Below are 26,740 nucleotides of genomic sequence, written 5' to 3'. Positions count from 1 at the left end.
AATATAGCTTTATTATTATAATATTTCGTAATCTAAAAACTTTTTCTTATCAATTCTGGGAAAAGAACATTCCAACTTACATACAACTGATCTACCCTGCAGAATACTGGAAAACAGTGTCTAAGCAACCTGAATTTAGCATTTGAGAATCCATAACTTTGGGAAGAAAGAATGAAAGACTAGTTCAAAGAAAAATTTCTTCCTTACAAAACAAATCATAAAAATTAGATCCATTCTTCAGTTTAACCTTGAACATGTTTTCCCAGAAACTTTGGTAATTTCTTCAAAAATCAACTTGCAGGTTGACTGCCCATGTGGACAAAAAATATATATATTTAAAAATAAGACCCCAGCTGGACACAGTACATGGCTTGGGCCATGGTATGTAGGTGGAATATCCCTTGGAATGAGCCAGCTCCCATGTTTCAACAGCAAATTTATGTCTCTAAGGAAGCACAACATCTATAATGCATTTCATTGTATGAAGGTCAGAATTTAGTTGGAATTAAAAAGAATTTTTTAATATAATAAATCTTAAAATCATCTGTCTTATGTAATGTACATACAGTAGATATGACATTATGGTGCTTTCTGGAGATCACAGAGTACCACTGTCAAAGAGCGCTGCCATGCCCTCTAGGCATATTAAATAAAAATCGAAAATGTAGGTCACATTAAATAAACAAAACCAAATCTGGCTATACTACCTTTAAAAACAAGTTGTTGTCATTGCACACACGTGTTACGGGACAAAGGGCATGCAATACAACAAGTCAGTTTTTTAGTATGTAAAAGGCTAGAGTGCAATCATGGTATAAACACCAATAATAAATAACTTTGGAGGAGATTAATTCTCCAAATAAACAATAATTATAACATTACAATTTTTACAGTGTTAGCCTAAACAGTGATATTCACTTCACACCAATGTTTTTTCCCCACTTGATAGTTGCCTGTATATCATACGAATGGCCCACCCCCGTGAGCCAGATGTCAAAGTGAAGGTTCAAAAATCAACATTTTCACTATGATAGGTTCAAAATGTTTGTATAATGATAAGTTACACTTTTCAATTTATTGGAATTTTAAGTAACTGCTTTATACCTATTTTTAATGCATTGCTAATCTGATGCTTATTGTAATAACAATCATTCTACTAATGTTAATTAGGTTACAATTTTAATTTTTAAAAGAAGAGAATTCAACTTACATGAACTAATGTATATAGTTTAAAAACCACCCACCACAAACACACACCTTTTGCATGAGTATTTAAAAATAAATTATTAATATACTTGACATATATATTTTGTTTTATATATATATATATATATATATATGTATATATTTGTGGACATAACTACTCTTTTCTTCCAGAAGGATGTCAGCACTTGTAAACTCTGCAGAAGTCCTGGTGATATTGTTAACGTTTAAAAAAAAAAAAAAAAAAAAAAAAGGAACATGGAAATTCATTCTTGAGGGAAATCATAAAGCAGAAGGTTCTTAACAGATGGTTCCTTGTGGAAACAAAGGCTATTTTAGGGAGGGAAGAGGGACAGTCTCAGACTGTGGATCCCACGTGCACTGTTTGTTTCAGAAACTACTTTAAAAAGCAGTGTTCAGTGAACACTTCCAATACCTGGTTGAAAGGTAAGGACGTATATTTAGTTATCAAAGGGCACAGAGGCAGCAGGAGGTGAAGAGTGAGGCCAGCAAGGAGACAAGTCACGCCTGCAGCTCACGGAGGCTGCCCACACGACCAGGGAAATAGGTCTCGGGAAAGGCTGAGTAACATCAACAGTGTCCCAGGCTGGCTCTCAATGCACTACACGTGCCATCTGCTGGCATTCCAACCTTCAGACCCTGAACTGGTGACGGATGCTGATCAAAGGGTTTTACGGTTTTAATCGGCTTTTCGGCCCCAACCACAGGCAATAATAACAGCTATGAAGACAGAGGCTGTGGCTTGGTGTTAGGGTGCAGAATACGCAGCCAAAGAAGAAAGCAGAGGCTCCCCCAAATCTGAATAAACATGCTTCCAGAGAAACAACAAACCTGAATCAAACAAAGTAGAAATGAGAACTGAAGTCTAACTGAACGAGTCCCTGAAGCAACCCAAACACTGAAATCTTGATTAACCAGAATACTTGGTTTGTGTGGCCTTGGGTCCTAGGTTTAATCACCCCTGCACAGAACCCCAGGTACAGAAATTACTGGAGAGTGGTCTAATTATTTTACAAGTTGGAGCTTTTACTAACATTTTGGAATAAAACTGCTTTCATTTTTTTTTTTTCAATTCTTTCTGTAATCTGCCTCTTGGTTCTAAAAGGGGCCTATAATAAAACTCTGGTTCCCCGAGATTCCCGTTTGTCAAATTCTGGTTAATCCAGGTGCTTGTATGGACACAAAATAAATGTGTTATGCCCTTCTTTTTCCCAATGTGTCTTACTATGGGATGTATCCAAAAGGGCATTATTGTTGGCCCCTAGAACAACATTCCACAAAGTCCAGCAATGGTGGTCCAGGGCCACCCCCCTTTCAGATGATGTTCACAATTGCTGTGGGCTTTTTTTTGGCCACCTTGGGCCTGATGTTGCCTTTTCGGCAAAACCCCAGAGGCTCCCCTTTCTTCGATGGTCTGCAGAGTTCTCGTGGGGACTCAGCCTGTTCGTGAATGGACTTAGCGGGCTGCATGCTGGCTCTGTCATCCTTGGCTTTTTTCAGGTAGCTCCTTCCCTTTGGATGAAAATGGATCTTGAGATCAGCGTGGTTACACACAGAATGTGGGTGCCCTCGACTTCTACAGATGGTTGCACAGAGGGAAATGAGCAGAAAGAAATATTTTGTTTAGAACCTTTAGAGAGAAAACCCATCCCTGGCACAATCACTCCTGCATGCTAGAGTGGCAGTAATCCCACCAGTTAAGTCAAATATAAATTGGTATTTTTCCTTCAAAAATTCCTGTGGGCTTCATGAAATGACCTCATGATGTCAAATTCCCAGGGAGATCTTGCTAGCTCTATTCACCAGTAATAAGACTGAGACATAGAAAATTTAAGTGACTATCTAGGATAAAACATACACAGCTGGTCTCTGGAAAAGTTGGGACCAGAATCCATAGCCCTGGACTCTTTAAGTGACTGTATATAGTAGTAGCATAGCAATTACAAAGTATATGAATCATAGTATAAATTTACACATCTGTTTATATTATAGATATCTAATGTAGCACACACACATTAATAGCACTGTAGAGCTATTATGACTATAACTGTACTTCAATAAGAGAAAGTTGCACTACAGAATACTGTAAAAGTACTCCAGTAATACTATCATACTGCCTTATGGCATTTAATATAAGGCTATCAGCATCATTAAAAATCATATCCACAATTTACAAAATTAGGCACACGGGCAGGTACATTTTCACTTAAGACTTCCAAGTCCACTTATAATATAGATACCATATAAAACGTAACAGGAAAATACATTATGCAAACATTATCAAATGGCCCAAGTATAAAAAGATATACATACAGGCATTTGGGTTTCCTATTTGAGGAGATATCTGTAAGCTGAAGGAAAACAAATAAGAAGAAACATTACTTCGCTTGAACGTTGGAACTGACTTTAAAAATCTTTCTCGCTTCTATTTTTAAGAAATTGTTCCCATTAAGGAAGCCAGTAACTGCTATGGGTAACACGGCCCATGGCACCTGCTATCCCAGCACTGAACGAGAACGTCTCGTCTCGTGTTCAGCCTCAGCTGACTCTGGGAGCCTCTGTGCTCCCGGTTCTGAGATTTCCAAGAAGCCATTATCAGTAGATCTAAGAAATTTCAAAACGTTGAAGAGCCCTCTAATACAGCAACATTTGAAGAAACATGTTTCATAAAACTAGAATGATATGCCATTATTTCCTGATTAATTCAGGCTGCATGTGCAGCTAATTTACCACAGCTGTGGTTGGTCACAGTGTTATCAACTAAAGGGAAAATTGGCATAAAATGTTTATTGCCTAAAATACATCATTTCTAAAGTGAGAGCATATGAAGACCAACTCCACAACTGTCCCTGAGGCCATCTATCACTGAGATTATTTTCCACTGCCCATAAAATATGCACTTTTGTGGTTGGGCTCAAATATCATTTGCCAAACAAATTGATAACTATCATTTTGTGATCCAGATGTCACCATCCACTTTAGAGGCAAACCCAGCGTATTCCCAACCTTCAATTCCTGATCTCCCTGGGGTAAGCCTTCACTCAAAGTAGTGGTGTCATATCAGCAGGCAGACAAACAGAAGAAGAGGAGCACAAAGAAAATATGTAGTAAGGGCCATCTTGGTGTTGGGGCCCAGTATGGCCAACACACGAGTCCCTACTGTATTCAAATAATCAGAGAAACTAAGTTCAGCATAGCAGGGTCACTACCCTGGGTCATCTGTTTGAAGCTTGAGCTTTAGTCAGAAGCAAATCAGAAAGCAGCTTTTTCTTTAATTTTTAAAAAAATGTTTATTTACTTTTGAGAGAGAGAGAGAGAGAGAGAGAGAGCATGAGCAGGGGAGGGGCATAGAGAGAGGGAGGCACAGAATCTGAAGCAGTTTCAGGCTCTGAGTTGTCAGCACAGAGCCTGATGCAGAGCTCGAACCCACGAGCTGCAAGATCATGACCTGAGGCGAAGCTGGATGCTTAACCAACAGCCACCCAGCACCCCAGAAAGCAGCTTTCTTAAACCTTTGAGGGTCATGTGCCCAGCAGGGCAAGATGGGATTCTTGGCATCTGCCTTCTGATTCAGTCAAAAGTGAGCTTTATGGTTGACCCTGCTCACACTGGCTGGATTCAACACGAGATTAATCAATGTGTACAGAAAAAGGCACCTTGCCTGCATGAGGGTCGTGAGGTTCTGCAATATACAAAGAAGACAGGACAGACGGCTCAGGCAAACACCAGGCTGGCAGCTTCTGGGAACCTCAGCAGTATGAGCCATGGCCCCACAGCCACCAGTAAGGGCTTCTCAGCCGGGCTCCTTGGATAGACATTAGTATATGCGTAAACCGTAAAAACAAACAAGAACGTGTAGGGTTTTTCTTCCTCTAAATTGCCACCTACTTTGGGGCACCTGGGTGGCTCAATGGGTTAGGCATCTGACTCAATTTCAGCTCAGGTCACGATCTCACAGATTTGTGGGTTCAGTCTCTGCATCAGGCTCTGTGTACTGGCAGTGCAAAGCCTGCTTGGGATTCTCTCTCTCGCTCTCTGCTCCCCCTACTCACGCTGTCTCTGTCTCTCTCAAAAAATAAACTTTAAAATAAATAACGTGCCTCCTACTTTTTAAAATAACTCTTAAGGCATAACAAATTTTTTTCACTTTACTATATCTATGTATGTAAGCATATAGTTTGATGATATGTTGTATATGTATATGTAATACTCTGGGATTTTATGTAAAACTGTGTGTGTGTGTTTACATACACATACATACTTCCCTCCCTGAGGAAAAGGTGAACAATGTTATCAAATGTTCAAAGGGGTCCCTGACTTCCAAAACGTTTTAAGAACCAAAACCTTGGTGCCTATGAATGTCACTGATGGACCCTGCTGGGACCTCAGGAAATTAAAAGAATTTACTGTATATTACATAAAGGGAAATGCACAAGTGTGGGTGCCAATGAGCGATAAGCCTCACATACACGCATATGTACAGGTACCATAACTTGTGCATGTCTGTACATCACCCACTGGATAAAATACGGACTACATAACCACAATTAACCCTCAAAACCACCTTATGAGACAAGCATTGGCATCCCCCTTTCACAGATGTAGAAAACAAGGCCAAAAAGTGATGCAGCTGGTTTGAAGCCTCAATCTTTACCAGTGTTAGAGCTGGGCTTCAAACCCACGTGAGCACATTCCAAGTCCAAACAAGACTTCACTCGGCTCAGCCTTCTCAAAGAGTATGTGTTTGTGTAAAAGTGTGCAGTTTGTACACAAAAGTTATGTGGAATCCATAGCTGGGCTGGAATTTCTCCAGTGATCCTATAGATCATGGGGCCTCGGGTGGAGGCAGGGCCGTTATCACAGTCCCCACAGAACCTCACATGCTCTCCTCCCTGTGAACACAAGAGGCCACTGTTCTTTCTGGCCGTACAGCCGCAGGCAGACAGTAACGCTCTTCCTCCTTAATCCACTTCACTGTCTCCGTTTTCTCCCCGTCCAACTATTTTGCCTTCTTTTTGTTTAGGGAAGAGGCGAGTTTGGGGATGGGGATCGAGAGAGTCCTTAAGGAAGGTTCCATGTTGGAAAAATATAAATAAATTTGTACTGAGAGCCAATCTATGTACTTCTAAAACTCAAACATGGTGTCTCGGGTTGTTTTGGGTTAGAGAAACTGGACACCCAGCTCTCCTCCAACCTCCGCTTGGTGTAAATAGCAGCACTGCAAACTGAACTGTTTGGGCCAAAACGTTAGATTCATTCTTGATTCCTCCCTTTCCCTCACCTGCTAAAAAAGTAAACCTTCAGCAAGGCCAACTGGTTTGGTCAATTCTATTCCCACGATACACCCCATACCTGCCATTTCTCTCCATCTCTGCTCTCACCAAGCTACCATCTGCCACACAACAGCCTTCTAACCTGTCTCCCAGGCCTGCACCTATCTGTTCCCCCACCCCGCAGCCAGAGCGATTGTGCTAAAACAGCTCACCTCCTGCTCACAACTGTCCAATCAACGGCTTCTCTCTGTTCTAGAATGGGTCCAAACTCCTTATGTGACCCAGAAACCCCGGCATGATCTGGATCCTTCTTGAATCTCTGACTGACTCTTCTCACGCAAACATGCCAAGCTTGTTCCCTTCTAAGCCACTTCCCAGTGTGCACAGAGCTGCCTTCCTCTGGTTATTCAGGTCACAGTCTAAATGTGGCCTCCCGTGCAGGGCTGTTCCTGACCGTAAGGACCACTCAGACACATCATCTTACTTTTTCCTTTAAAGGGGTTGTCACCGCAGGAAACCATCTTTGTTGCATGTTTACTTGTTTTGATGCCGTCGCCTTCCTCACGAGAGCAGGAACCTCACCCACCTCATTCACCCAGTTTCCTCAGCACCCAGAAAGAGCTGTGTCCCCAATAAACATGTATTAAGTGGATGGCGGCTAGTCCTAATTTAGCAACCTACCGGAAATAAATGCAACACTTAAAATAAGATTATCCAAGCTGTTTCATGACCTTCCATTTGGGCAGTTCTGTGCGTGTTTTTGGCAGATGGGATATCAGGTCACTTTAGGTCTAATTCAACAGCATTTTTCAGAGCATAAAGACAAAGGATCTGAGTAAGCATGTTACATTTTTAGAAATCAGCCAGGTGAAAAAGGAACACAAATGCTCAAGGGAATTAAGGGGAAAACACAGAGGCTGAAAACATTATTTCAGAAAAGGCACTAACTGGGGTGGCATGCCAGGCTGTCATGAGCTGAGGTGTGGAGGGAATGGGTCAGGATGTTCTGCTCCCTCCCAGGGTGCACTGGGGCAAGGAGCTCTCCTGGGTGGGGCTGAGGCTCCAGAAGCCTGGGCTGGTACCTTCACTAAGGTGGGCCAAGTAAGTCAATAAAGCTATGATTCAGAGCTTTTCCTGCCAAAAGCATCCAAGTTCCTCTGTGTATGTACAACCACCACAGGAACCCTGGGAGGCCAGACTGAGCAGCGCCTTACATCAAAGACACTGTTCCTAATTTCACAGGTGCATGTATAGTGTTAAGATGACATAGATGAAAGGAAAAGGGAGAAACGGTCTGAAGGACCGAAGACTGAACTGTGATGCGGTGCATTATGGTCCAACGCAGAGTCGAGAGGACTTCCATGAAAACAGGGAAAGTACTCAATCCTTTCAGAAACAAAGCACCTCATTCTTGGTCTTCTCAGGGCAATGTGTCCTCCCCACGGGAGTCCCACAGTCCACCTCACTGTGGCCTGACCATGTCCTACTCACAGTCAGTGCTCACTTCTATCTTCCCCACTATCATCTTAACTGCATTTTACTTTCTTTCCATTAGTCAATTCTTCCTTAGGTAGATCAAGTCTGATGAAGGCAGATCATGCCATGTTTAGGACACAGAAAGCATAAACACAACTACGTATCAAGTTCCTGCTGTGTTTGTATATATATGTATGCATACAAACGTGTGCCTGTAGATCTAGGTATTTATGTGTCATACGTGTGTGTTGTGTGTGTACAGTCACACACGTACATAACTTCATATATACATAGCTGACTAGAGCCGCGGAGATGCTGTCCAACTTGTGACTATGTGGTGCCACTGTGATGAAAATAATGACTAGCAATGTCTTTGAAAAGATGTTTAATTTTCAAAGTGGAAAAATAAGCAGAGGAAAGTGAGCACAGAAATATAAGTAAGAGAGAGAACTATTCGGTTTCCTCTCTTCCTCCTTGCCTTCCATTGTTTTCTCTCTTTCTTTAAGATCCTCTTGGCTTAGTATAGTAAAATTTTACACATTTCTTAGCTCTGGGTTACTTATAAGCCTAAATAGTCAAGCTGTTAATGCTACACTTTTATTTTAGAATTCTTACCCACCAAAGTCAGGTGATGATCAGAGAATTTAAGAGGCGCAAGACCCTAGCGAGCATCTAGTCCAACTGCTTCATTTTAGTTTAGTTTGTTATTAACTTTTTTAATGTTTATTTATTTTTGAGAGAGACAGAGACAGATAGACACAGATGTGAGCGGAGGAGAGGCAGAGAGAGAGGAAGACACAGAATCTGAAGCAGGCAAAAGGCTCTGAGCTGTCAGCACAGAGCCCGACATGGGGCTCAAACCCATGAACTATGAGATCATGACCTGAGCCAAAGTTGGACACTTAACTGACTGAGTCACCCAGGCACCCCCAACTGCTTCATTTTATAGAAGCATTACAGGTCCAGGAAGACAAATGGTCTCGTTTAGTCAGGAGAGGGGAGCTAATGATCTGGAAGCCAGGCCTTTTCACCTCACATGTGAGCTCCATGACCTCATGCTGCACTCCCTCCCGATAGAGGGCAGGATGGGAAAAAGGCAGGAAAGGGTTCAGTGTGTCCTTCCAGCCACAATGAGTTATGACTGGACTCTACAGAGGAGGGAAGTATAGGCTCCCTCTCAGACCACAGACACCAACAGGAAAACAATAAACACGCACATGGCTGCAACTGCTTTGATTACAGTAACTGAAATCTCACAGAAGTAACAAACTTACTTCTTTCCAGTCTATTTTTGTTCCTGACCGGAAACTTCTAGAGCCCCCATTGTTTCACTGCTCTAAGGCTGAGTGTACATTACAGTAAGACGGCAGAAGGTTTCTTCACTTCTTCCTTCCTCTCTCCCTTTTTCTCCTGTTGTCTGTCTCTCCCTCTTGCCTTCTTTTTCCACCTGCTTTTCATCTCATTCCTTCTTTTTTAATTTAACATTGTTTCCTTTTACTCTTGGCTTCCAGAATGCTCAAACTAAACTTTTTAATCAGCCAATAGCAACTTTTCCAACATTCTGGTTAGCATAAATGTTTCCTATTTTTCTTCTCCTGACATGGACAGTCCACGTGTGGGGAAGTGAAGAATCATTTTTAAATATTTTGGGAACGGGATAAGCATAAATATGGTTGAATAGATCATGAAAATAGTATAAGTAAACCACTCTGGGGTTTCAAAAATCCTTTCTTTGGCTTTTGTTGCTTATAAGAAAAAAAAAAACTGTTTGGAGGGCGAATCTGCCCAACCATCTACCTCATCTGGAGCACAGGTGTTGTATCTCCTCCCACCCCCAAAGAGACCAGAGAATCTTGATCAAGCCCCTGAGGAGACTCTGGACCTTCAGCCGTATGCACGGTTCTCATCTGGGCTCTGGGGGTCTCTTAAGTCCCTGAAACGATACGTAAACTTATATGCAGAAATCTATTATAGAACTGTCACTTGTGAAATTTTCTAAGACCTTTTCAAAATCTACTTAAAGAATGTTTCAACTATAGAGACTATCAGAAGGTGCGTCCTTCCTGTTAAAGAAAAAAGAGGTACGTGGCTAGATCCCACTGTTACTTAAAAAGGCCAAAGCTTTCTTAAGATTCTCTTGAAGAGCTCCAAAATGGGACAATACTTTCCAATCTACTTGATCGCCCAGGTTGACACCGATGATCTGCTTGGACACTTCCAACTCTGTTACTCTATAATATAAAACTATTCCTGCCTGTTTATCTCGGTGTGGAGTCGCAGGCTGAAGACAACTGTGCATCCCGGATCTCGTCTTGGATCCCCTGGTGTCACTTCATAACACAGGCATGGCTGGTGCAGGGCTTTCAAATGACGCCTAGAAGGTTCCTGTAAGTCATTCCCCAGCTCCCTCTTCCTCTGTCCTGGACCCAGTCTCGCCATATCCAAGGACCACAGCTTGGTGGCTGGACCTGTGTGACTTACCATGTGCTCACCGATGTCCCGGCAGAGGCCAGCGGCCTGCTGGCTTTGGTAGTACTCTAACTGCTTTTCTGCCACTTCTACCCGTTGCAGCAGGTTCTCAATAAAGTCCTGGAGCCGAGCTTTCCCTTGAACCTCCTTCTCAGCTGCTGCTTCCAGGAAATGGTTGAATGTAACAACTTCTCTGCAAGGCAAAAATGTCAGAACACAGAGCGGAGAAATGAGACAGGAATTCATTCACTCAGCACATATTTATTGAGTGCTTACTATGCGTCAGGTACTGCCCTTGGCAGTATGCTTACGGCCATGACAAGAGATAATGCTACATTTCCGTGGTTACGTTTAGAGATTACATTTTAGTAGAAAGAGACAGTCATTATAAAATATACAAATCAATACATATGTCAGGTGGTGGTAAGTGCTAGGGAGAAAACAGGGACACTGGACGCAAAGGGACAGAAAGTAACAGAGGGAGGGAGAGTGTGAGTGAGATTTTAGAAAGCAGAGTCAGGGACGACCTGGATGGGGATACATTTGGACAGATACCTGAAGGAAGCAAGGAGTAAGACAGGCAGATATCCAGGGACAGCAAGCCAGGCCTTGGGTGGAAACATGCAGACAGGACTGAGGTACAGCAAGGAGGCCTGTGTGGCTGGAGCACAGGGAGGAAGGGGGAGGACAGGCCAAGTAGGGGCCACCATGAGGATGCTCAATTTTCTTATAAATGACATCAGAAGCCACTGGACGCTTTTGAGAAATGTTCTGACTTACATTTTAAAAGTCTAGCTGTTGGGGGGAGAAAAGAGTACAGAGAGGAAACAAAAGGCCAGGCTGAGCACTTCAGTGTATAAGATGAGTCACCTTGTACCAACTGTGTGTTTCAGCTAAAAGTGAAACAGTCCAAGACATGCCATCCCCAGGCAGATGCAAGGACCGCTGGAAAGCTATTTTAGAGGACACAGGACAATCAATGTGCAGGGTGCCCTTCCCTAAAAAGCTGAGGAAAATACCTAAAACAACATTCCGTTATCCACATAACTGTGATTCACAAATCCAGAAAAAAATTTTTTTTAATTTACATTCAAGTTAGTTAGCATATAGTGCAATCATGATTTCAGGAGTAGATTCCAGTGATTTATCCCCTACATATAATACCCAGTGCTCATCCCGACAAGTGTCCTCCTTAATAATGCCCCTTGCCCATTTAGCCCCTCCTGCCACCCACAATCTCTCCAGCAACCCTCAGTTTGTTCTCTGTATTTAAGAGTTTCTTATGTTTTGTCCCCCTCCCTGTTTTTATATTATTTTTGCTTCCCTTCCCTTATGTTCATCTGTTTTGTATCTTAAATTCCACATATAAGTGAAGTCATGTGATATTTGTCTTTCTCTGATGAATTTCACTTAGCATAATATACTCTAGTTCCATCCAAAGAAAATTTTAATAACCTTATTACTACTTTGTATCTTCTTATTTCCAATGCATGTATGAAAACCATACTTTTTTTGATTTATAATAAATCAGTTTTTTATACAAACTCAAACACATCAGAAATGTAAAAGAAACCCCATTATTCTGAAACAATGTAACAATTTGGTAGCCATTCTCATGAGCAACTCTACAAATACACACACACACACACACACACACACACACACACGACCAACAGATGCTTATTATCACAACTCCATCCAATTTGCCTTACTTAGTGAGAAATTATGAAGATCCTTTCAGCCTTTCCCTTTGTATGCCCTGCCACGCCCACGAGAGGCAATGAATTTCTATAATTTTACTACCTGTTGGATATAGTATTTCCTTTATAGGTCTTCAGAATCTCTTTCGACCTTCAAGGAGTGCCCCCTCATTTTTCTGGTCATGTTCAACTTATGCAGAACCAAGATTCTAAAGACTGATCATCATCCTCCCAGCCTCTTTCATTTTAGGTTAAGAAATCCCACTAATAAGGATCTAACCTCAGGGTGCCTGGGTGGCTCAGTCCGTTCAGGGTCTGAGTCTTGATTTCTGCTCGGGTCATGATCTGTTCATTAGTTGGAGCCCTGCTTGGGATTCTCTCTCTCCCTCTCTTTCTGCTCTCAAAATAAATAATAAAAAAAAAAATCTAACCTCATGCAGCTGCTCTAGACAGTTGATGAAATTCATGGTCTTCTCTATACTTTCCACTCAGTGCCATAATTTCTTGAGAGTAGAACTTCAGGTAGGTCTGGCCCAGGAAGTTTTGTAGAAGATCTTTACAAAAGAGCTTGGTAGTGGTTTCCAGCTCCTTTATTCTGTACAACTAGTCAGTGACTCACTTTTACAATTAGTTGTGATTTTTTTTCTCACAAATATGTCACACTTGGTCATACTGAAACTTGTCTGACATTTCCTACAGAGTCAAACGTCTCTGTAAAACCTTGGAAATTATATACTTATAAAAATAGAAAAGAGACAGGTTCTAACATGATGCATCAAAGAATTGCTTATTATAGTAGCCCCCTTTTTTCTTGTTTCCCATCCAGGATCAAATATAAACCCCAATCCCACGATAATTCTATTATCTTTCAGTAGCTAAGAAATATTCACATAAAAGAAATGAGTCCTTTTGGAAAGGAGTTTTCTTCCATCATCAAGTTTCAAGTTTATTTCCAGATGTTTCTGTATGAGGCCTGAACGGAAGATGTGCACTTTCCAAGCTGTTCAGACCACGGACACAAGCCAATTTTCAAGCTCTACCATGGCTCATTCAGCTTTGATCTGTCTCTTAAGTAACCCTAACTAGCAGCAAAATAACGGAAGGTCCATTCAGGTGCTACATCCAGCATGCTACATGCTGTATCCATCACGGCTCCTAGGAATGGCTGAGATGGAGCACAAAAGTATGGCTAGAAAACACAGCCCAGGAAACGTCTGTTCCTTCCTCTTTCTAACATTAAGGTGCCCATTCGTTCAGAGTCAAGCCCACTGTAGATACTTCATAGGTGATATTTAGGATACCTGAATCATGACACAAGTCTCCAAACTGTACTTTTAGGGAAAGCAACCAAAACCCACAACCCTCTCCACCATCTAAAAGAAAAACACAGAGAATGAGCCAGTGAATTCTTTTTCAATTCATTTTGGTTTATAATATTTACTATATCTATCTCATTACAGAAATATTTTACATTTATTATGGGAAACATAAAAGTTGACCTATTAGAAGATCTAACTCAGCAAGGGGCGAATCAGCTTTTTTGTTCTCTGTTCTAAGCCCATCATTCAATATAATACATGAAACATAATGTTCAATATATATTTGTTGTAATGAATATTTTAAAAGGACAAGGAAGAAACAAAAAATGACCCATAATCCCAACACCCAGAGGTAACTGCTATCAATATCCTTGTATATTTTTTCTAGTCTTTTTTTTTCTATGCATATTTACTATTTTGGGGCTCTCAGGCTATAAAGCTTAAAATGTAAAACAGCAATATTTGACAGCTTAATCCCATAGGATTAACATCCCAAAAGCAAGAAAACAAATCTAAGTGCAATATAGTTTATGACTGTAGCTGTATTTTTAAATCATGTAATGTTTTGCTACTGGTTCTATTTAAAACTCCTGCAAACTAACATTAATGCTCCTAGCTGATCCTGGAGTGTTATGTTACGTTGTAAAACAGAAGCATCTTTTTCTAACCTCTCCCTCACCCAATTACCTTGTGCCCTGAAGCTGAGAAGTTAACACCCTTTGTATTTTTCAACCAACCTGGCACCAATACTAACTTAATTTCAGTTTATGAATGTTTCACATCAACTAAAAAAAAGAAAGACAAAGAAAAAGAAAAGACAGTTAAAACAAGTCTGATGATTTAATTTTAAATCAGAGGTTATACAAGACAATGGCTGGAAAAGTTCCTCATACCAAGAATATGTTTGGGTGTCTGTTTTAGATAGAAACAGCAACAAAACCCAGTGGCTAATTATGGTATAGCATGTGTGCACAAGTTCAGATTCCCCTTTCACATCCTGTTCAATCTGGATTAACAATATCCAGAAACACCTCATATTTCCCCAAGGAATCTTGGGAATTTCCTGAATGAAAAAGGAAGAGGCTTAACTATATTGCGTTTGTAGTCTCTTTAATAATTATACCCCAGGGGCGCCTGGGTGGCTCAGTCAGTTAAGCGTCTGACTTCGGCTCAGGTCATGATCTCGCCCTCCGTGAGTTCGAGCCCTGCGTCAGGCTCAGAGCCTGGAGCCTGCTTCGGATTCTGTGTCTCGCTCTCTCTCTGCCCCTTCCCTGCTCATACTCTGTCTCTCTCTGTCTCAAAAACAAATAAAAATATTAAAAATTTTTTTTAAATAATTATACCCCAAACAGTAAAATATCCATTCAAAGTGCAAGGAAGACCAATGGATTTCAATGTAAGGGAGAACAAAATATGCACTAATATGAGTACAGGTTCCATATCTCAAGTATTCTTGAAGAAACTACCAATTGTTGACTTATGGCACAGTATCGAAGCAGAATATCCTCTGTTCTCTGAAAAAGCTATTAAAGTACCCCTCCCTCTTCTTACTACAGACACACAAGAGGATGGATTTCCTTTATCTACTCCAACCAAACAACAAATTTGCAACAGACTAAATGCATACGGAACAAGGTCCAGCTGCCTTCTATTTAAGCCAGATATTAAAAATATTTGCAAAACTCATAAAACCAAGCTGCTCTCTTTGCCAAATTGTTTTTGGAAAATAGTTGTTTTTCATAGAAATATGTTATTTATGTTAACCAGTAATGGGTTTTTTTATTGCTACTTTTAAATAATAAGTCTTTTTAAATTTGTAAGTTTTAAGTTCTAATAAAGGAAATATTGATAGATAAAACTCACACAAACAAAAACTTTTGAAGGTCCTCAGATATTTTTTTTTAGCAGTATAAGGAGAAGTTGTGTCAAAAAGTTTGAGAAGTGCTGTCAGGCTTTGTACATGTGATCCTGAGCCTCAGAACTCGGGTGAGGGTGGGCAACGAGGGCTAGAACACTAGTAAGATGTAGTCACAGACCATACACTTATTTATTTCACTATTCAGTAATTCAACAAGCATTTATTGAATGTTAACACGTACCGGGCTTAGTGGTGAGGCACTCATGAACCCATGACTGTCTTCACAAAGCTTACTGCCTAACCCAGGGGTCAGCCCATTTTTCTGCAAAGGACCAGGAAGTAAATATTTTACGTTCTGCAGCCCATATGGTCTCTGTCACAATTACTCGACTCCACCTAGCACAAAAAATACATCAAGACTGTAACACAATAAAACTTTATTTTTGGACACCGAAGTTTGAATTTCATATAATTTCCATATGTCATGAATTATTCTTTTTCTTTTCAATTTTTTTCAAATTAAAAATTCTTAGCTCACAAGCTCCTCAAAAACAGCTAGCAGGCTGGGTCAGGCTGGTGGTATACTAACCCTTGATATGGTGGGAGAAGCAAACATTATACATTTTTTTTTAATGTGTATTTATTTTTGAGAAAGAGCATGAGCAGGGGAGGGGCAGAGAGAAAGGGAGACACAAAATCTGAAGCAGATTAGCTTCAGCTATTAGCACAGAGCCCAACATGGGGCTAGAACTCATGAACCATGAGATCATGACCTGAGCCGAAGTCAAAAGCTTAACCGATTGAGCCACCCAGGCGCCCCGGGAGAAGCAAACAAATACTGAAATAAATATGTAATTACAAAGCTGAGCGGAATAACCAAGGAAAAGAATAATACGATGCCATCAGAGAGAAGAAGAAGAAGAGACTTGTGTGGTTTTATTTTAGGTTCTTAAACCCTGTGACTTCGAACAGTGAGAAGGCTGGAAGGCCAGATGGGAGAGAAGATAAAGGCAAACCTGAGTGAAATCCAGTCAAGCTGTGGATACAAACCAGCTTCAGGGAAACTAGCAGACTCTAGGCCACTTACAGGCCCATTGCTGGCTTCTCATATACACGTTTTTTAAAAAGTTAAATATAGGGCACCTGGGTGTCTCAGTTTGTTGAGCGTCCCACTCTGGTTTCGTCTTAGGTCATGATCTCATGGTTTATGGGATTGAGCTCCCCATTGGACTCTGAGCTAGCAGCAGGGAGCCTGTTTGGATTCTCTCTCCCCCTGCTCTTCTCCTGCTCACACATGTATGTCTATGTGTGCTCTCTCTCTCTCTCAAAAAAAGTTAAATATGATAGGATACAAGGTTTTAGGCTTCAGCAGAAAATACGCTTATTTAAATCACTATTTGATACTAAAGGAAAAAGTATCAGCACGGGATAAGAAACTGGCCTGAAGCTTACTGCAGAATGATTCACAGAGCTAAGCAATCTGTCAGTATCCTGAGATTCAGAAACAAAGAGGCAATGAGTGAAAAAGCCCTTTCAGTGCTATCAAAGCTTTATTTAGAAAAACTATTTGTTCCCTCATGTGCTCATTCATTTACAGGGGGCCATAAGGTCTGAGACACAGATAATATTTCATTTTTTTTTAAAGATTGAACCCCTCAGTTACTTCTGAGGTGGGTTAAAGGCAAAATAATTCAAAAAAATCAAAGATATACTATCATGTGACAAACCCACTCTAGAAGCAGGTGTAAAGAAGGGCACCTGGGTGGTTCAGTTGGTTAAGCATCCAACTTGGCTCAGGTCATGATCTTGCAGTCTGTGAGTTCGAGCCCTGCATTGGGCTCTGTGCTGACAGCCCAAAGCCTGGAGCCTGCTGCAGATGCTGTGTCTCTCTCTTTCTCTGCCCCTCCCCCACTCATGCTCTGTCTCTCTCTCAAAAATAAACATCAGAAGCAGATGTAGCGATAGAGGGAAATGTGCATTAATGCACCACAGTGTTCACTGCAATTTTACATAGGCATTGAACCATGCGTTGTTAATAAGAGGCAACACACTGATCACATCATGTATTATAATTTATAGTTATTTCCCTATGTGTCCAGCTTTCATGGCCACCCACCCTGTAGCCTCACGCTCCCCCTGGGCCTCATAAATGCACAGCACCTCCCTCTCTGCTCCAGCACCAGGGAACTCCCTTCATTCAGCCTGTGAACCAGGTTCTTATTTCTGAACATGCTGTTCTTCCACTGGGGTCCCTTCCTCTGCGTCTCCCTAGTCCCCACTCTTCAGGAGCCTTCTAACCTCAGGGCTCTCCTGTTAGGAAGCTTTCCCACACATGCCTAGGTGTGGGGTAGGTAACCTGCTGTGTTCTCCTGCTGTGTTCTCCGGCAGAACGCTGCCCCCTATCACACTGCACACTACAGAGAGGGTTAGTCATGCCATTTGTCCCATTCCACTGTGAGATCTGTAAGGTCAGGGACCTTGCCTGCCCTTCCGCTGTGCTACCCCAGTATCGAACATGAGCCCAGCACACAACACGGGTGCAAAAAATTCCTGCTGAATGCACAAAATGTAAAACTACATCTCTAGTTGAAACTCTGTAACTGACAAAAAGATCCCGAGGTTTCTTTTTATCTTTTTCCAAACAAGTACTGGGGCATAAAACCAAAAAGTAATCCACAATACAGGCACCTCCCACAAGGCTGAGGGTGGGATCTAAAATTGATGCCTCTCTTCTATTCTTAAACAACACTTTAAAATCATATTCTCCTCCCAAAGGCAAAGCCCTACCAAGTTATTTAAATTTCATTTTACATTACTGATTTATGAACCTCTTTGGAGGTATGTGAAATGGTAAAAATACCTCTAGCTAAAAATAGTCTAGCTATTGATCACAGAGCACTTCAGACAGACCGTAATGTCAGCCACGAGGCAAATCCTGAAGCTGGAGTCAACCCCTTTCCAATGCTGGGAGCCTGGCTGCAACCTTGGGAGCTCAGGGTTGGCTCCGATGTACCCCATGGAGCCCCCCACAGGGTGGAATCCGCACCCACAGCCCGTCTGAAGTCACGTCATCCCTACTTTTGGTGACCCTTTGCCTCATCTTTCTCTTTCGGCTTCTTTGACTAAACCAAAAGGTATATAGTTCTCATTAAGATCTATCTAAGTAAGTCAAATTACTCTTATTGGTAGTAAGTAGGTCAACACTACATTCTAAGCCCCTCAGTCCAGAGAGAGAAAAAAGATGGACTAATGTGAGACACACAGAAAAACTGAATATTTTCCTTGGTCTCCAAATTTTACCATCCATAAAAGGGCATGTTTGACATCTAGCTTTTCCTATATTAGTTTGTAAATCTTCATGGGAAACAGCCTGGAAAGAGAGGACCTCATTTATCTAAACACATTAAAATGTGGAGCAAACAGACCCCTTCCTGTCCCACTGAACCCTACGTGTAACATGATTTTTCCTGGCCTGTTTCCTAGCAATGGATCCATCTGGAGACCAAGTTGTCTACTCACTGCTTTAGCTGATCAAAAATAGGAATGCTGTAATTAAGTGGCAAGAGGGTTTAGTTCTGCAAAGCAAGTTACCAAGTCAAACTTACCTTTAAATTTTTTTTAATGTTTATTTATTTTTGAGAGAGAGAGAGAGAGAGACAGAGCATGAGTGGGGGAGGAGCAGAGAGAGGAGGAGACACAGAATCCAAAGCAGGCTCCAAGCTCTGAGCTGTCAGCACAGAGCCCGACACGAGGCTCAAACCCACGAACCGTGAGATCATGACCTGAGCCAAAGTCGGACGCTTAACCGACTGAGCCACCCAGGCACCCCCAAACTTACTTTTAAAAGGCCCGCATCCCACAGCCAGCTTTGGGATAGAAACCTGTTTGGATAGAAACCTAAGTGCACATTACCTGGCTCAGGCTACCCCTGTATGCCCCTTTTACCATATCAAAATGTGTAATTTTACCTCCTGGTCTCTTCCTGCCATGAAAGCAGAAACTGGACTCATTTGGTTTACTACTGTATGACCTAGAACAGCACCTGGCATTCAGCAGGCACTTGGTGGAAGGTTTGTCTTCTGGCCAACTCCCAGCCGAGAACAGGGCAAATAATGAAGTAAGAAGGGAAAGATTATATCTATCGTAACTTGCAAGGGAGTAGGATGGAAATTAGGTAGAATTACAAAGAGGCCCCTCACCATAATCAAGGGCTGGCAGGGGCACATGCTCCATTTGGACTGGCCTCGGACATCCAGAGAGTCAAGTTAAAAGCCCTTGTGGCAAGTTAAAAGCCCTGGGCTGGTGCTCCAGAAGTTTAATATCATAACCACACTTATGACGCTAGCATTTCCCTATTTCCCACCACCTTTGATGCCAGCTGACATTTCCTTTAATCTCATCAGAAAAATACATGATGTCACCATTGCGGCTCTCTCAAAACAGCAAAGAAGCAAGCTCATTCCAAAATGGACCAGCTTCATTATTACATAAGTCTTGACGCTTTGGGCAAATACCACATTTTCAAAAGTCTGGCTGAGACAGTGAATTAATGGAAAAAAGCACTCAGCAGAGACACAGGGAATACTGGTTTCAATTTCAGCTCCACCACTAAATTTTTGGGTGAGTCATTCCACTGTGCTGGTCCTTATATTCTGCCTCTATAAAATGAGAGTGTTATCTTGAAGGAGACGAGGAGTACCTTCTAGTTCCAAAACCACATGATCTCCTCAGGGGCCATCTCCAATAGTCTCCCTTCTCCCTGCTATTCCCTTCAATGTCAATCTCCCCTGGTCACCCCGGCCACTGATGCAAATACTCGCCTTCCTCCTCATTCCCCAGTGTGGCCTTGCCACACAAAATGGTTTATCTCTAATGGTTTATCAACTTGAAACCATGGCTTCTATTTAAGCACTTGTTCAAACTACCTTGGGGCTGAACACGGACATGTTCACAGATATGTTTTACTCTTCCCAGGAAGAGTGTAAGCCCCTCAGGGAAAAAGAGCATGAATTTCATATTCCCTATATACACCTAGCACGGTGCTGGGCACATCACGGGTACTCAATTAGGACTTTCCAGCCTTACCTGCAGAAGGAGGTATAAGAAAACTTGGGATTACTGTTATTCCACTGATGGCCTCCAAACTTTGGGTGACCAACTCGGCCACGAATCAGCTAGTATCCAAGTTTATCCTTTCTTGTTAAGGGATACCTTACAGCAAGGTTGGCTGGGATTGATTTACCTGATTACGGGCGGTGCTACCCTATAGCTCTGAATACTCCTGAATAAGTAAGTACCTGTTTCGATAGTACTTTTTAAAGTGGCAGAGACTTTGTGAAGACAAGGCACACCTTTTTCGATGTGCACTCCAGAAACATACAGATACCTCTCTACAGACGTGTAATGAGACTCACCAGCACCAGAGTGTAAGATGCTGCCTATTCAAACAATCTCCTCTGTCATCGAGTATACACAGGACTTCCACAGTCCAAGGGGTTCAGCCTGCAGACGGCTGCAGGGCAGAAGCAGCCCTGGAGTCTTTTATTTCAGTTCAAAAAAAAAAGAGGATTTTAAAGTTGAGAGAACAAATCTGTAAGCAGAGGAGCCTCATGTGAAATCCATTAGCAAGAGAGCCTCATGTAGATGTTTGCATTTTTTTAAAACACCATCTGTGTCTCGAAGGGTCCCCAGAGTTTAAGGCGATTTCGAATCGGACTGTAACCGCCTACTTCCTCTCACAAATGAGTCTTGAGAGCTCATTCGGAGGGGGTTAGCAGGGCAGTGCAGTTCCTGGTTAGTTCACAGCCAAATAGGGTCTTCTCATATCTAAAAGGTCACGTCTCCGGTGGAAGGCACAGCTCTGTGAGGGATGGTGAGGAGGGAAGGCACACATCCTAGCCAGGCAAATCCAGTCAAATTAACGCAGTTTCAGCGGTATGGCAGCTGCGCAGCTGGCTTGCATCCCCACTTTGGGGGCAGGGGTGGGCATCAGGGAGGCTGAACACTATAGACTCCGAGGGGGCTGGCCACAGTCACCCTCTCAGACCAAGAGCTCCAGTGTCCTTTCTGGAAACAAGACCCTTTCAGTGCTATTTTATGTACAGAAAGAGTGATTATTTGAGGCCTGAATACAGAAACTGATACGACAGACCAAATAAAAGCTTTAAAAAAATGAAGACTTTGTTAATTTTATGTTTAAGAGTGTAAGGCAGTTGCACTGTATTTTCATTTAAAGTTTTTTTTAATGTGTAAGGCAGTTTCACTGTATTTTCATTTAAAGTTTTTTTTAATGTTATTGGTTTTTTTCCTGATAGTCCAAAATGACCTACTAAAAACCAATTCATAATTTATCTCCAAATATATTCACAAAAACGTGAACAGAGATGCATGTACAAGGATGTTAAGGGAGGCATTATTTTTAATACCAGGGAAATGGAACAAAACCGTGTATTCATTAATAGCAAACTGATGAAATCAGCCATGAAGCAGCCACACCACAGAATACCATGCAATAGCCAAAAGGAATGACATAATCCTATATTTAGTGCATGAAAGATGCCTACAACGTACTATGTTAAAAGCAAACTCCACACGTAAGTGGTAGAACAGTATGTGCCATGATTCTGTTTGGGAAAATAATTCTCTCTGCATATAAAGTACAAAGGGCTGTATGTACACAGGAAAGGTCTGGAAGGACATTCACGGAGCTAAACAGTGGCTGTCTCTGGAGGAAGGAGTAGGGTACGCTTGGAGAAGAGGGAGACTTTTAGTACATGCATTTCCACCCTGTTAAATCTTTTTTTACAAGTATGGATTACTTTTTCAATTGGTCCTCAGGTGACCACACTGGATTAACATTACTACAACTAATCCATGCATGGCCCACTTTACACCAAGTCAGTTAACCACATATTTTTAATAAGAAAGCACTCTTGAACCCACAGCCCAAAATAAAAGTTAGAACCTTGCCAACAACCTAGACCTAACTATCTGATCCTCCCTGCCATCATTCTGTCTTCCCTCCAGGCAACCATCGGCCCAAATCCTACATTCATTTTGACTTGTGTAATTAATAAATAAAACATGACAATAAATATGTGCAATTAGTTTGTTTTCCTTTTAAATTCACTGCTCGTCAATCAAACAGAAATACCACAAATGTAATTCTAAGCTTTTCTTTGCACATAGGGGAACCCATCTGCCATTTTTCCAGTGACGCAGTATTAATCACCCTGGTGGCCATAATGGGTATTGGCACTGACTTCCCACCAGGAAACTCCCCATGCCAAGAGAGAAACTTTTTGTTAGAGATCATTTCCCTAAAAGCAAATAAATCAGTGGCTAACTCAAATCTGTCCTCACTCTGTAATTAAAAAATTTCTCGTTGATCAGAGCAGGCTTTCCCTGTAGGTCAAATGTAGGCATTTAGTGATACCGGGTGATGATCTCTTTAATACACACGGTTTCTTATCCTCTTGCCAAATGAAGGAAGCTTTAATTACTACACTTTAAGAGGCAATGCATGATAGAAGAGTGCCAGTGGGCAAAGAGAGTATGAAATTAAGTCCACCTCTATAGTATAATCTAAATTACTTGAAATCTTCCTTCTAGGTTGTCTTAGAGTGCCAATTTGTATGCCCTTTGATTCTACGAATTCTGAACCTCCATTTAAATTTAAATCCAACACTCTGCATTTGGGAAATACACTGCACTGTTATGTATGCTTTTCTAGTTTGAGTGAATGCCATAATTAATGATAAGGAAATGCTTTCCCAAGTATGATGTTTTTTAAAGTAATAGCTTGTCAATTCTTTGCAAGCAGGCCTGACCTACTCTAGTATCACGTACCATTTTCCAAAAAGAAAATTCTCAAACTTAAGTCACGGAAGTCAGTAGTATCAGGAAGTTTCCTCTGGGTTTCCTAATATCTGCTTCTTCCAAATAAAAACTATAATTAAATGGATTCTCAGTTGATTAACACTAGCAGATAATCCAAAATGGCAAAGAAGCCAGAACCACTGGTATTTACAGCATATTTTTACACTTGAGTAAGACAGCATCTCTTGTTCCTGACTCGACTGCATGGAGCCTATCAAGGAGGACTGGCTCCCCTAGGGGCCCTCTCTGCCTTCACGTTCAACTCCCCCCCACTCCCCAGCTGGTGCTGGATCCCACCATGGATACAGTGCTACTGCTCTCGCTAAAAATGTTCTGTAGCTTCTAAGGCGAGAAAGAACTAAGTATTTTGACTTTCCTGCTGCTGGGCTGCAGACTCTACACAGAGAGGGTATATACTATCAAAAAGCCTTGTGCCTCCCAAGTTCAACTGTATCAGTGAGAAATGCAGCCAAGGTACCTGCAAGTAATAAAAACCAAACCTCGCCTTAGATGTGCTTGTAAGCTGGGGGGAGGTGCCTAGAGCGATGGCACAGCACCACTTACTCTTCCTTCCTGAGCAGTTCCTCCTCCGACTCGGTCAGGCGCTGCCTAAGCGAGGCAATCATCTCCACGGCCACATCCACCTGCCGGTTCAGGGCCCGCTCCCGCCTCTGCACCTCCTGCTTTTTCTGTGTCAGCTGCACAAAGGCTGCCCGAACTTCCAGCAGTTCGGCAGTTTTCTGGGCCAACTCTTTGGTGAGTTTATCGATTCTCTTCTCGATGGTCCTGTCCACGGCCTCGACCATCCGGTTGAATTTTTCTCTGACATGAGCCTCGAAAGCAGCCTTGGTGTCCGAGGTGGGCAGGCCGGGACTGGACCGTGGCCCCTCCAGTGAGTCCGCACGCAGGTCCACCGTGGTGTAGGTCTGCACGTAGGACACTGGCCGCTCTGCCACCACCTCAAATGGCTTCCTGTCCTTGGAGTGTTCGTGTGAAATGCTATACAAGTTAACATAGCTCGGTTTCTGCTTCACCACGTTGCCAGTGCTCTGCAATTTTCCCTGTTTCAGGGGTTCTGCGGAAGTGACTAGGTCTGTGTCTTTGAGGGATGGAAAGAGGCTGCATTTTGTCAAGAGGGTTCTTTCCTGGTAGCTGTGACTGAATTCCAGATGGGCCCTCAGCGAAGACAGGCTTCTAAATCTGGTGTGGTCTCCACACCTCGGACAGCGGAATGGCAGGCACACAGCAACATTCTCAAAGGACTCCTGCCAGGGGTATCTGCTTTCCTCAAAAGCCTTCTGTTGCATTACTCTTCAAGTCCTGGGCAGGGCCAAATGAAACAGGTAGTTTACATGTCTGTTAAAAAAATGCCTACTGAAATGCCTGTTGCCACCCATGTCCATGAGGGCAGGAACTTTTGGCTTCAAATTACTTTTGCATATAGTATCTTATATTAAAATAAAAACCTGTGATCCGTGGGCCAAATCCAGCCACATTCACTCATTTCTGTATTGTCTAATGCTGCTTTTGCACTAAAGACAAAGGTGAGTGAGGCGTTGAGACAGAGACTATTTTGGTAAAGCCCAAATTACTACTTGACCTTTACAAAAAAGTTTGCCAACCCCACCCAGGATTAAAAAAAAAAAAAAAAAAAAAAGGAAAAAAAAGGTGGGTAACATTCTCTTTTAGCAGATATCAAAACTGAAGCAAGGAGGTAAAGTAATTAATTCAAAGCCAGATGGTAAATGACAGATCCAGAAGTGGAATTCAAGTTTCCTGCCCTCCTGAATTTAGTACCGCTAACTGCAAACCTGTGCCCTATTTTATGGATACAATCCTGATAAGCATGAATTCCAAACGTGAGGAAAACTCACATGAGTTGTCAACATTTGTCCTGAGAATGCAAGTTCAGCGATCTTTCTTCAAGCATAGGAAAAATATCACTCAAGCTAGACGTAGTGGCATTAAGCACACAATGAGCTGGAAATTTTTCAACCTGAGATTTCGCCTTTAGTTATTGTTGTGATGACATAAACCAAAATGTTATCATTGTCCCCCATATTCCAGATTTACTGACATTTGGGAACTCAAGATATCAGCTATGTTTTGATCCAAGTGGGGCCATGGCCGTGGCCAAGCCTTTATAAAAATACCATGCGCTCAATGGATTTTTCTCTGTGATCCTGTTTTCATAGGATAACCTCTAGAGATGACCAATGTTTGAACCATGCAGGTATCAGCGTAACTCTTTAGTGAGTTCTTGTTTCGTTGAAGGAATTTATTATCTTAGCCCTAGCAACAGATGACTGGTAGCAACCCTACTCTGCAAACAGGGCACACATATTCCCTTCAGGAGTGGTTTCTGCTTAAATGTAACAAGCATTGGACCCCCAAGAGAGGAAGCTCAGCTAAGGGTCAACACTGTAAAGTGTTGTTATTGGGCCCTCAACCTCCTCAAAAGCAGAGGCGCAAATGGTCCCCAGCCAGCTAGGCAAAGCCTCCAGGTTAATAAGCCTCTGGCCCCCTCGAGAGGGGAACCTCTTCCTGTGCTACACCTGGCTGTTTAACGACCAGTTTTGTGGACACAGGATGCACAGCCTGGCCCAAAAGGCCCAGGAAAGGGAAGTCTGGATTCCAGGTGGCAATGGGAAAGGGGTGGCATCCCTGAATGGGGAACCAGGTTATCACGCGCTCTGGGAGTACTCCTGCTTTCAAGGGCCCAGCGGGAACCCCAGTCCACAGGGTTGACCGAAAAGCCCCAATTTCCTCTGCCTGAGCCGGGCAGCTGGCAAAGGCGCTGCACGGAGGGTCCCGGCTCCCCCCGCCCCAGCTCCGCCGCGGGCCGGCCCCAGGCGCCAGAGTGGATACATGCGCGCACGAGTTTCCGCAAGTGGGGGCCGCGCGCCCAACTCCCGGCCGCGTGGAGGCGATAGGCCCCCTCCCCAGCCCGGGACGGTTCCGCCGGCCCCCTCCGCCGCGCCCCGCGGGCCGGGCCGCAGGCGCAGAAGCCCAGCTGCGGCCACTTACCCGACTTGTTGCTGCAGCTGCAGCCGCTGCTGCTGCCGCCGCGGCCGGTGCTGCTGCTGCGGGAGCGAAGCGGTTTTCAGCAGAGCCGTAAATCAGGCTGAGCCGGGGCCCGCTCCCACCCCCCGCGCACCCCCGCGCCGGGACCAGCGGCGTCCAGGGCGGAGCGTGGCGCGGGCCGGCGGGGGCGGCGCGCGCGGCTGCCGGGGACCCCGGGGCGGGGGGGTGGGAGGCCTGGAGCGCTCTGCCCGGCGTGCGGGAGCACGGTCTGCCCGCCCCCCAGCCGTGGAGCGGATGGGGCTCAGGATCCCACTGACATCACGCGGGGAGCTGCTGGGATCACTCCCCGGGGGAGGGAAGGGGAAAAGCGTGCCAGGCTCCGAGGCGCTGCGCTTTCTGCAGGCCCTGGCAAGCTTTTTTGCACTTTACAGTTACTGGGGAGCGGGAGACTGTGGGTGAAGATGAGGCATGGCTGGGTATGTTCGCGGATCTGCCCGCAGGAAGGTCCAGGTATTCGTT

The 26,740-nt window shown here is 43.1% G+C and overlaps 1 protein-coding gene across 1 annotated transcript; it reads right to left on the bottom strand.

Annotated features, from left to right (window-relative positions):
- ZNF365 (zinc finger protein 365) lies at positions 1-26,350 on the bottom strand. Its single transcript, XM_047824314.1, has 5 exons — positions 26,225-26,350; positions 23,762-24,517; positions 10,455-10,635; positions 3,538-3,575; positions 1-2,800 (listed from the first exon to the last, which is right to left on the bottom strand). Exons 2-5 carry the CDS (start codon positions 24,502-24,504, stop codon positions 2,539-2,541), a joined length of 1,224 nt encoding a protein of 407 aa, XP_047680270.1. The 5' UTR covers positions 24,505-24,517; positions 26,225-26,350; the 3' UTR covers positions 1-2,538.
- Positions 26,351-26,740: the final 390 nt, after the last annotated feature.

Source organism: Prionailurus viverrinus, chromosome D2 (genome assembly GCF_022837055.1).
Source record: "Prionailurus viverrinus isolate Anna chromosome D2, UM_Priviv_1.0, whole genome shotgun sequence".
Lineage (NCBI taxonomy): Eukaryota > Metazoa > Chordata > Mammalia > Carnivora > Felidae > Prionailurus > Prionailurus viverrinus.
Note: the sequence above shows the minus strand (reverse complement) of the source record. Positions and strands in the feature narration are given on the sequence as shown.